The 12,830-nt window shown below is 31.1% G+C and overlaps 1 protein-coding gene across 1 annotated transcript in view; it reads right to left on the bottom strand.

Annotated features, from left to right (window-relative positions):
* Nucleotides 1-12,030, bottom strand: part of LOC148629504 (uncharacterized) — a 41,657-nt gene extending 29,627 nt beyond the window's left edge. Inside the window, exons 1-9 of the mRNA XM_088575847.1 lie at nt 11,258-12,030; nt 10,519-10,602; nt 9,018-9,230; nt 8,494-8,680; nt 5,980-6,056; nt 4,305-4,574; nt 3,831-3,907; nt 3,053-3,172; nt 2,601-2,783 (exon numbers count right to left, since the gene is read on the bottom strand). Of these exons, the coding sequence (XP_088431973.1) occupies nt 2,601-2,783; nt 3,053-3,172; nt 3,831-3,907; nt 4,305-4,574; nt 5,980-6,056; nt 8,494-8,680; nt 9,018-9,230; nt 10,519-10,602; nt 11,258-11,948 (1,902 nt within the window). The 5' untranslated portion in view covers nt 11,949-12,030. The remainder of the gene's footprint in view (nt 1-2,600; nt 2,784-3,052; nt 3,173-3,830; nt 3,908-4,304; nt 4,575-5,979; nt 6,057-8,493; nt 8,681-9,017; nt 9,231-10,518; nt 10,603-11,257) is intronic.
* Nucleotides 12,031-12,830: the final 800 nt, after the last annotated feature.

Genomic DNA, 12,830 nt, shown 5'->3' with positions numbered 1-12,830 from the left:
TCATACTGAGATTTCTCTATAAATGGTGAAAATTTCATTAATCTTGATTAATTAAAAGAATTTTCTTTAATGATATGTCACAGTGTATTGGAGCAGTGAAAAAAGAAGGTGTTCCAACACCTTTAGCTATGAACTACATGTAGATTTTACCTAATGCATGAACTACAGTACAAGTAGATTTTACCTAATGAGAAAGTGACTATGGATTACCAAATTATCCTCTACTGTCCTTAGTTTCAAGCTCTTGTCTTACTATGTAATATGAATGGTAATATTCCATATACATGTAGTAAAACTGGTTTTTCTTGGAAAGAATTTGAAGTATATTTTTATGTACAAAAAGAAATCTGTTTATATACAAGGCTTAAAATTTATCATTTCTATATAAAAAAAAAACTGTAAATAAAATAAATAATTTCTCTATGTACAAATTAAAAATGATAATTACTACATAGAATTTGCACCAATATATCCACATGCTTCCCACTGTTTCAAGGAATAAAAACGTCAAACATATACCCCTAAACACATAGATATTAAGTATGAATGAATGGTTATCATGATCATTATACATATACATGAACAACAGACCAGATACACTTGGTGGTCCATCCATGCCTGCAATGATAAATGTGTGACAAAATTAAATGTTAGGCAATGCATGATATACATATAATACTTATCATCGGAGGTGGGACTACATGTGTTAACTTACCAAAATTTAAAGCCTGTTTGAAAATTACACTTGAAGTGCTGATAATTTTATTCTCCATTAAATTTCTTGAATGATGAGGCTGCATAGTAAGGAAGTCCAAGAGCTATCCTCTCATGAACCTCATACTGTTGTATGTTTCCATGGTAATTAAAATTACTATAACAAAGCCAGTTCAAATGCAAAAGCTAGCAAATTTAATGACTTATAACATATAAATTAGGGTAATAGTTAGAGACAAATAAAGTATTGTTGCTTATTCATTGCAATTTCCCCAACTGTAAAATGAAATTATGACAACATTAGTAACAACAAATTCTTTAAAATATTCTTCTTAAGTTCAGTTTTGTTTAGTGCTATTCCAGAAATAAATGTAGGAGGGGTCAGGAGGCACATTTATTTGACCCCACCATGCATACAATTTAAATTGATTATTTTCTTTTATTGTTAAGATGAACTATTAGAAATATCACCTCCCATCTTCCTGTTTCAGAGATTTTTGAAATTCTATTGTTAACCATCTGTCTCCTGCTAATATTCATCATTAAATAACTCCAATAAGCTGATCATTTACATTTGATTAACTACTCAAGATGTAGAGATGGCTTATGGTTTATTAACAAGCAACATAAATGTGAAAGACAGTAATATTTGAAAAGTTTAACTATTTTTGACAAAAAAATTCTTAAGAGGCAGCCAATTAGATAAATTAGAACCCTAAAAATATTTCAATCTAAAGAAACTGATTTAAAAAACTAAGGCTTAATTTACATTTTGATGGGATACTTAAGAAAAATATGAAAGAAATTGTATTATTTGGTCCAAAACTAAGGTCTCAATTCTACATCTTGTGATTAGAGTTATACAGTATTTCACATGTATGATGTTAGATTTTGACCCTGAGTTTGACATTCATTGAAAAAAAAGGTAACAATAAGGTAATATGTACTAGTTCGATAAATAAAATGTTTCATGAGGCACAGCATGCTACAGCAGCAGACAAACCCTGAACAGTTAGGCAATCATGAGTACGACAGTCCAGCTTGAAAAAAAAATTTGGATTGTGATTAAAAGCTTCAGCCTTATAAAAAACAGAAAAGTTAAAATTTACCTTAATTTTATGGTCAATTATCAAGAATATAAAAACATGGTTGGATTCATTTTATCAAACCCATTAATATCAAAGTTGTAATTTTGTACCTCATGGTTGACCAACTGAACAAACTGGTCCCAATATAGAAATATCTATTACCAGGTTACTTTCAGCATATCAAAGAACCAAAGAAAACATTACTTTAGACACCATTGAAATTTGTCATGTAATAAGCAATCAGTACTAAGTTTTATAAAATGTTGGCTTGAAACTACTTGTTTGGTTCTAATTCAAACTAGAGGTTTATAACCACATGGTAATTTCATTGACCAATCACTTCAATTAATGAACAAAAACCTAATCTACAGACAATGACAATGATGTGGATGATGTCAGTTTGATGTCATTATATTTGAAAATTTGTGACATATAACCATTAGTTTTCACAATATCAATGAACAGAGAGGTAAAAATACAAATAAAATAACAATGAAATATACACCTTTTAATTTGCCTTGCAATTAAAACCTTTTTAAAAGATATCATCTTACAAAGGAATACATGTACATGTAGTTTCTATTTGACAGTCAGTAAAATAGTATGAAATTATAACAAATAACAAGAAAGTTGTAAATTCAATATCATACAGAACAATAAAGGCAAATGTTGAATGTTATCATTGTGATGAAAGTTCACCCATCACAAAAAAACTCTAAATAGAAGGTAATGCTGCAAATGCAAAAACATTTTTTGAATGATAATAGGCCTAGTATTAAAGTTCTGTTATAAAACAACAAATTCTTCTGATTCCACAGTTGCAGATCTAACTCGACCATGCTGGTCCATTGTATAATGTTTTACCCTCAATAATCTATCCTCTTTTTCCAAACCATCATTTTGTACATGTGTCTCTGAAGAATGTCCTTCATTGAATACAAACATAGGATAAGATAACTTCTGTTTGGGAGGAGATATCATCTGTAATCAAATAATAATCCAATCTATAACATGCCAGAAGTAGAGATTAACAGACTTCATATAACGGATGTAAGGATAATATCCCTGTAGAGTATGTAAAGCTCATGTATGCAGTAAAATTTTACTTAATAGTAGAAACCATGAAGATACCAATTAATATCCAAATTTTGGTAATATTTACTATTTACATGACATAATTTTTTTTCCTTCTTTATTTTTTGTTGTTGCAACAAATAAAATTGAACACAAAGTGAGTTAACATATGTAACCTCTTCTGTTTGTTGGACAAATCTGTCAAATTCTTCTCTGGTTCTACAATAAAATCCAATGGTACAGCTAGGATCCATCTTTGATAAAGCTATCTTTCTTGGGGATAAACAGTGGAATGTCTGAAATAAAAAAAACAATTTTACAGCAAAATGTATCATGCCTCTGGGAAATGATTTATTTTCCTGCATCACTGTCTAGGAGAAGTTCAAGGTCATGTAATTGGTCTACATAAACACATTTTGCTTACCAACATGTAAGGACAAACAAGTATTGCAGTACAAAATTTGTTACTTATTTGTACATCATCTGGTGTGTAAGACTTCTAATGCATAGAAAAGTGCATTAAAAGTGGCATTCAGACAATCAGAAACTGGACAAATGATCAAGGTCTTGCAGAACATTTCTAGTATGATATGTTATTACATGTATAATTTAATAGAGATAAATACACGAACAATGAGAATAAAGTTTGAGATGGGTATACCATAATTAGTGTGGTATAGAAAATGTGACATTTAGCATTACTTTGCATAATAGTGGATTTTGTAGAATGATTACAGATATAAATTGATTTCTCATCTGCAAAACTGTGGTCAGTGTGACATTATAATAGGTATCATAGCTGTGGGAAGAAGCAATGTTACTACTTCAGTTCAAGTCTGCTTGATCTGAAAAAGCATGTTTAACTTGGCAACTATTTTTGCATTGTCAAATGACCTACATTGTCTAAACTTAAACTGGTGATCGAACAAGAAAACTACTGATAAGATTACACACCTGAATTGGGAAATTTCTTTCTCTTGTATCCACAGCATCTTGGCAATAATGAGGATCTAAGTATATCACTTTATCATCTGAATAGAATGTAATGAAAAATGTGTTAAGAATCTAAATTGAGGAGGTTGGATTAGTTTTATGCTTATGTCTTGTTAGCTTCTTTATTCTTATACTATTTCACTTGAATACTATACTTAGAACAAAGACAACTAAATACCCAGTATGTGAAATTGATAGCTTCAATTTTATCAAACAGATGCTGTATTTGAAATATTTTTCTTTAAAATATTATCTTTTAAAAACAAACCAATTTCAACAGCGAGTCTACATAATGAATTTCAATGCAAGTGCATTTCTAGCTTTTTTTGGGTTAAATTCAATTTTTACTTTATGTTTGTGTGTTTCCCTTTCAACAGAGATCAGAGAAGATTTCATTTAATATTCAAAACAAAACACAGCAAGTTGATACTCTACCTTGCCAACCAATAAAATATAGGGAAGTCTTTGGTTTGCCTCCAATAATACCAATACAGCTATCTTGAGCAAGTAAACTTTTAAGACAAGGAATATATACTGGATTCAATTCCTCACCACCAAGTCGTACTGGGACTAGAATGACGGCAGCTCTCTTCCATTCATCTACCTCAGTATTTAAAGAGGTTTCTGACGTATCAGAGGATTCACTGTATTTAGTAGTTGTTCTTCCTCTCATACAGCACACTTCATATATATCCTTTTTGTAAACTGAAATGAAACTTCAAGAAATTAAAATGTCCTCTATGTAGGATAGATAGAGATACAGCAACAGGTGAAATTGATCCTCTAAATAACTTCCACAGGCTGACAAAGTGTTAAATTATAATCAATAAGTTACAAATCATTGGTCAAAATATATGATTTTCTTAATTTTTTTCCACACCAGGAAATAAACTAGCCATTGTCCCTAAAAGGGCTCATACCCCACCCTCTCCTCCAACCAGTTGAATCCTGTAAATTCAGGGACAAATGTGGACATTTTTAATGCAATTTTAATGGTGGATAGACTATTAAAGTGCTTTTGACACACAATATGCTGAAAACACCAAACTCCAAAGATCAATTAGTACTATTTTTTTTGTTAACACCACAATCACTAATTGAAAATATGCACATCTCCATATGGTAATATAACACTCAACTGAGTTTCATTAAATTCTGCAAGTTGTTAAGGAGAAGTTGTGGACAACACATCAGACCAAGTTTAAAATGCCTAAGGTCCAACGGTCATCATTTCTACAATTTCTGTCCAAACATAAATTCCTGACAATATTCACATCCCAATATGGTAATTTAACACCCCATTAAGTTTCATATTATACCTGCAAGTGGTTGGCAGGTTGTGGACAATGCATGAGACCATGTTTTGCTTAAAAATGCTCAAGTTCGTTTGCAGGGGTATAAAAATCAAAAGGGGGCCTACATCAATAGAAAGAAACACAAGAACAGCCATCATTTCTACAATTTTGTCCAAACATAAATTTCTGACAGTCTGCATATCTCCATTTGGTTATATCAGATCCCACAAAGTTTCACACTGCTTAGAAAACATATATCGGACAGACAGATAGACAGACAGACAGAAACCTATATGTATATACCCCCAAACTTTGTAGGGGGAATAATTATCTATCACTTTATTTTAATGCATAAAGTTTCCAAATGCATCAAAGTTATAACAAAGAAGATCAAAATTTAGCTACTCTGGAAAAACTAATTAAGATTTCTTATATGGTAATGGGATTGTGCTGCACTGAGTTCTCAACAATTGTATTTTATCATTAATGTCAACCAGCCAAAACAGAGCTAGATGGGATGCAATCAGGATTACTTAAAGTCCCACAAGAAACAACAGAGGACTCAGAACTTTTCATGTGAATATTGTTTTTTAAACTGGACTCAATCATTAAATGTGAAAAAGATTTATGATAAAAAATGTTTGTTGATGCTTTATATTCACATGAACAAAAATGTAATAATAGCCTGGTTTCCTACTACCCAACTTTTTTGACATGGATCCTAAAGTTTTTGAATAAAATGAAGAAAATCCTTTCCGGATTTCAGAAATATTTGGTACCATCACCACCTTGCCATGTAATTTTATGATACATACCAGTACAATCTTGAGCAACATACACAATAATATTAGCCAGTAATGGCTGTGTCTCTATAGCTTTCATCATGGCATCCCTGATAAAGACAAAGTGAAATAAAAAAACATAATAACTACTATTACATTTCATATTTTATAGTTTCCATTTAAACAATGTATTTCTGACACACCTATATATTGTGATATTGCAAACTTGACGTTTTGTTACAAGTGATATTGCATGGCTGATGTCAGATGTTTACATTCACAATAAACGTGTTTTATGAACAACAAAATTATCTGACTGAATATCTGGTGGTCAAATATATCTAATAGGTATTTGCCTAAATTTGCTCACTTGAAAAAAAGTGCATCCAAAAACAAATACATACAAAAAATTAACCAAATTAAATATATACCAAAATATCTTTTTTAAATCCTGATGAAGAAAAATTCACTCTGTGTGAAATTCTTAAATTTCTACAGAGAAGTGTAATAAAACAATAATGGCCTGGGTCAATATCTCTTTTACACCTTGTTGAAATAGACCAGTTCCAATTTCAATACAAATCTTGGTAGGCTACTAAGTAGTTTATATAGCTCTCTACGTAGAAATCTACCCTACATTACTCCAATGTGTCCTGCATAAATACTTCAGAACACCTGTGTGATCTTTTGGACCTTGTCTTTTATGTTTGAACAGCTGTCAATTATGATAACCTTAACCTCTAAAGGTCAAGTAATTACAACTCATTGTGGCCTTTTAAATCACTGTTTAATTTTCTATACTGGTACATTTTCAAGTTTATATTTTCGGGCATCTTGTATACACAGTCACTGTAAACCAAAGAAAAACATTCAATAAAATGATACTAGGATTTACAATCACTTTACAACATTTCTTAAACAACTTTTTTTTAAAAACTGTGTAATATTAATAAGGTCCTTAGAAGGACTGGTGCATGCATTTATATTACAAGTTGAAAACATGAAAACATGGTCTTTTTGCAAAAGTGCAATGAATGTTATCATAACTTTAAGCTTTTAAAACAACTTCAGCTAGAAAGAATCTCAGTTAAACAATGTAAAAGCATAAAATTCTTTTATGATATTTCTCAGGTGTAAAACTGTCAATAGCAAGGATCAGTTGATCAAATTATTAAAAAAATACACACTTTTTGAGGATTGAGCATTAAAAGAAAATTGTTATCAGATTTTAGCCTTTAAGGTGACCTTAACCTTTAACCTTTTGGTTGTAAAATGTCCCTATTATGACACACTATCAAAGTTGTATGCAAACTTAAAGTATTGTGAAAAACAAAAGAGATAAACTGAAATGAGACAGTCTACATCTCACTACAATGACCTTGACATTACGAATCTTAATTCATAGAAATTGGCACGGTAAAAGTCTCCGAATTTTTTTTTACAACATAAACAATAACTAAAGTTATTTTTAATGCAAATGTTGAGTGCCTAAAAAAATGTTGTATTTCTGGACTCCTTAATTTCTGAGGTTGTGCCTATTTAGCCTTTTCTTCTATTTCTATTTTTAGTAACAACCATACATGTCTAAAAATAAAACAACATATAGCTATGAGAATTTTATTAGTTTCAATTGATAAGAACATCTTTATGGTTCCTCTTAAGGTATATAGTAGTATAGTGTATTAAAGTGGTTACTGTCATTTAAATATTTCTTGCACCCCCTAACCCCCAAAATAGGCAAAAAATGGGGGTAATATAACCAAGCCCTGTGCTAATACCTTGAACATTCTACGGATTTTTATTTTATAGTAAGAACCACTAGACACCTCTGCTTATAACTACTGATAAAAAACCAAATTATTTTGCTGGTTGTTTTTGGGCCATTTATGGGTCGGATACCTTAAAAGAAAGTTTCAGCATTCAGTTCAATTTAGTAATTGAAACTAAAAATAGGCTTGTTCTTTGAATATTTAAATAAAATGAACAGTGTTATTCAATCAGAAACAAATAATCATTTGTATATAGAATACAAGCTACTCAAACACAATGGTGGGTGATATAATATAGAGGTTATGGTCATCATAATTGACAGCTATTCAAACTTAAAAGGAAGAATAAAAAAGATCACACAAGTGTTCTGAAACAGTTAAGTAGGACACATTAGTATAATGTAGGGCAGATTTCTACCTGGACAGCTATTTAAATTACTCACTAGCCTACATAAATTAGTATTGAAATTGGAACTGGTCTTTTTCATTCTGTAAATATTCCATAAACATTTTATACTGCATGCACTGACCTGCCATAGTTGTATAATACTCGGTATATATTTTTTCATAAGATACTTTCTATCCATGATTAATCATAGATGCTTCTTACTAACACAGTAAATACATGGTAAAGTTAGACAAAAAATATCAAATGAAATTAATGTAACAATATTTAACACAAATTACATGTACAAAATAACTAAACAACAAAACCATCAAAGACAAGAAAAACAAATACTTTCATAATTTTTCTCAAGTGTTTGCTTATAATGTTTACCTGAGTATGAATGCAACAGAAGAAGGACCATACCATTCACCAGGTTGTTTACCATGTGTCTTTCCAGCTTCTACTAGTCTATGTATAGAAAATGGTGAATTCTCACTAGGAAAATCACCAAACCATTTTATAATCTGCCTCCTATATGTATCATGCTCCCTGCTCTGTTCTTTAAACACATTCCAATCTAACAGAATTCAGAATAATATATTAAACTGTGTAATAAGTCTGGCATTTATACTCTCCCCAAGCAGATAAAAAACATATATATGTACAGGTATAAAGTATTTTGCATTGTTGAAATGTTTTAGTGTTATACATTATTCCAGTTGAAATTACATGTATTAGAAATTTCAGGAAATTACTTTAAAATATAGAGTATCATTATGTGAAGTGTAAATGTTTCTTTGCAACAGTTAGCAATTTATATTTTCATTTTGAAACATGTTGCCCTTTGTGTAAGTTTTTACTATGTTTTCATGCAGAGTAAATTGTAATGCTTTGTAAATTTGCTCAGTCAATACCTCTTCCAAGGAAATGAGTCAGAAATGCCCTGGCTAACATCATTTGTCCACTCCTTAGCATACAACCCCAACCACAGTCGGAAGTCATTTTAGTTCCTGGAATTAGTGGGAAGTCTTGTCTGTATGTAAACCAAATTTGGCTAGCAAAATCTTGCTTAAATATTTCAACATTTGGTGGTCTTTTCTTTCTCTCTCCTGGTTTAACTTCTCCATCTACAAAACAAATCACTAGTTAAATTTTTTTTTTTTTGTTGCAATTTTATCATTAAATGAAAATACTTTCACACGATGAACAATACTACCATAATTGCTATAACTAAGCATTACTTATTCACAGAAAAAAGTGCTTTAATGGCCCTCTCATTCATTTCGTTTGGTTTTCATTGATGCAAAGAACAAGACTTTCCTATATCTTATTACAACCCTTGGTGCTATGTATGGTCCTTCATTATCACAGTGTTTGATTCACGCATACCGAGTAGTTCTTATAAGGTATAAAATATCAGTGAAACCAACATTTTTCTCCCTAATTTCTTAATCAACTGCATCAATATAAGTAGTAAAATAAATTTCATCTGCTTTTACAAGTTTTGAGTTAGTTATAAAAATCTTATTCACAATGCTATCAATAGATTTAGTTTTAAAATTTTTTAAAATTATTGAACATGTTTTTTTACATGAAAAGGTACATTAAATTACAATTAAGAATTGAATGTTTCATTTTTTATGTTTCATCAGTGTGTCAAAGCATTTACCATATACATGTATATATATATGCACATTTTCAATGAAGCATGCTAGCACTACATGTCCAAAATGTGGGACCAGCCATTGCTTTAGCACAAAAAATGTAAAAGTGTTGACTGTAGCACATTTTCAATAAAGCATGCTAGCGCCTCATGTCTAAAATGTACAACCTGTCAACGTTTTGTACATGCCGATGAAACGTCATAATTGAAATATTCAATTCTTGTAATTACATTTCATATTTTTCTATTACTTTATTTTGGATATACCCGGTACATAGAAAATAAGTAATAAAATATACAGTGATCAATAACAGTAATCCACTTAATTGCTGGCATGGCCTATACACATTGTAAACAGCTTGAAGATGTTCATTTTTTACAAATTTGCAGCCATGGAAAAGATGTAAAATGACACACTGGTACATGTCTGTATTTATTAAACTTGTATTTTTATTTAACAGCTGTTATTAAAGAACAGATGCTTTATTATACACATGTACAACAAATATTGAAAGTATTTTCCATGACACTGAATGTGTTTGATGTTGGTAACACAATTACACGTATATGTGTTAGTGCAATTTTTTTCCAAAAACACAATTACATGTATATGTGTTAGTGCATTTTTTTTCCAAATATGCTCAGATAGAATGCTAAAGAAAGACTCAAGATTTTAAAAAAATATAAAACACTTTTAAGACTACAGGTGCAAGTAAGTGTTTATTGTTTGTAATAATTACAAATACACTTACCAGATGGCCTTATGTGGTAACAAGTCCCAAGAAGGAAAATAGGACTGTCACATTTAAACTGTGTTTTTGTTTTCAAAGTCCATCCTAAAACATAACCATAATAACCATAAACATACAGCATCTTAAATATTTATGTAAAACAACAAAAGCACAAACAAAAAACTTAAAAATATTATGATATCCAGCTAGATCACAGAATATAACAAGCATGTTCTGAGAGTATTGCAAGGCAATGCAAAGTCCCTTACCAGAGGAAATTTCTGTTGAAAAGAACAGAATGCAAACTTCATGCATAATTTGCTAACGAGAAAAGTGCAGAAACTGAGACTGCACTAATTTTCTAAGTCCAAGGGCCATAAATCAGCAAAAAATCAACAGACCAAAACAAAGCTCCATCTTGATCTTTAAAGTCAAGGTAAACAATGTACCAAGTATCAAATGTATATCAGCAAGAATGACGAAAAAAGTGCAGAAAACTCAGTTTTTGAATTAATTTTCTAATTCTAGGGCCATACATGTAACACTTTTGATTTCTAGAGGGTTTAACTTAAATTAAATGTCAAAAGATGTAAGGCAAATTTACAGTATTACATTCAACTCCTAATAAGACTATAACAGTACTTTACTTTCAGATACCTAAAAGTAAAAGTTAAAGTAAAACAAATTGTTAATTGAAGTGAATAACATTAATAGTTCAATGTACAATGTATTTGTATCAAGGTACACATTGTGTATATACCATATTTAACATTATTCCAGACAGACATTATCTTATTTTTAACTTTCTCTGTTTGGTCAACATCTTCCAATAAGTATGTTCTGTTAAGATCTGGAGGTAGTGAGCGTGGTTGATCAGAATCCTCTGCATCGCCAGTAAAGAATGACCTAATGTCTTCTACTTGTTTATTTAATCCATGGTATGATTTGCTTTTTAACTTAGATGATTGACCACAAGATTTCATAACATCACTTTGAAAGTTTGGACTAGAAGTACTAGGTAGTTGAAGAGATGCAAAGTCCAATGAGTGAAACTGATCATGATCATAGTCTGACTGAACAACAGACCAACCACCATCTCGATTGGAAGCTATGTGTTGCACTCGCTGATGATTTTGACCTAAATTATTGTTCCTTGTCATTTGCAAATTTGGGTTGGTATTTTCCCCATTACTATCATATGTTAAGTCATTAAGAGTCTGTGGATTCAATAAAATAGAACCCTGAAAGCTCGAAATATTTTGATGATGTGGTTGATTGGCTTGATATTTATTCTTATGATGCTTGTTAATTTTCGGTTTTGATACACGTGTATCTACGTCATTTTCGTCCATGGCTTCACTCCACGAGTCTAAAGATGTTACATCTTCTGATACTCTTCTATTGGGTGGAGATGTAATTTTTGGTATACCCGAGGATACAGAGAAATCCATAACAAAACAGAACCACAATAGAACTGTCAGATTTCATCCGTCCACCATTTTGTTTCGTCGAAACATAGTCACATGACACAAAGAAAATTTTTACCTAAAACCGAGGGGACAATTCGAAAGCGGGTCGTAAGACTCTGTCAATTGACCTGGGGTAAGGGACATAACTCTTGAAATCAGTGGTCTCACTAACCACTTCTGGATCAAATGAACCTAGACATATGCATTGTAAGTGCATTATTTGTGTGTATCATGATTAAAAGTTGTCAAAATAAAGCTGAGAATGTGTACTTTAAAATCATATATGTAATTAACTACAAAAGTGTATGGATATTATTTACATGTGTGAGTAATTTGCCTCCATGCTGTCAGATAGCAGAACAGGTAAAAATGTGGATTCTCAGTATTATTTATTCAAGTAAATTTTGTGAAGAATTTCTACAGTCATCGTACCATTAGCATAATGATTTTGGAAGCCTTATTTTCCAAGCTTCGCAACGGTATGCAACTTTAAGATGTCATTTGTCCTGGTAATTCACAGTGAGACTTTGAAAATTACTTTTTTAACATGTAAAGTAATGGAAACGTTAGAAGTGGTTAGTGAGACCAGTGATAAGTTTGTATCATATTCAATATCACCAAAGTCTATCAAGCTTTTAATGGAAACAGAATGAAAATCAGTTCAAGTTACTTTGGTGCTTACAGGTACAGGAGATTGGTGTAAAATACTGCCTGAATACAAACGGTCCAGGGATTTGTAAGAGTTGTGTCCCTTACCCTTGATCTACCTCCTTAAAGGCCTCTAATGAAGATCGGATGCTTTTTGGGTGACAAAGAAGGATAAATCTTAAAAAAACGGTTTTAAAATGAACCGCAATATTTTTT

This window comes from Perna viridis, chromosome 1, assembly GCF_037379345.1.
Source record: "Perna viridis isolate PV_CMFRI_1.1 ecotype Kerala chromosome 1, ASM3737934v1, whole genome shotgun sequence".
Classification (NCBI taxonomy): domain Eukaryota; kingdom Metazoa; phylum Mollusca; class Bivalvia; order Mytilida; family Mytilidae; genus Perna; species Perna viridis.
This window is presented reverse-complemented; position numbering and strand designations above follow the sequence as displayed.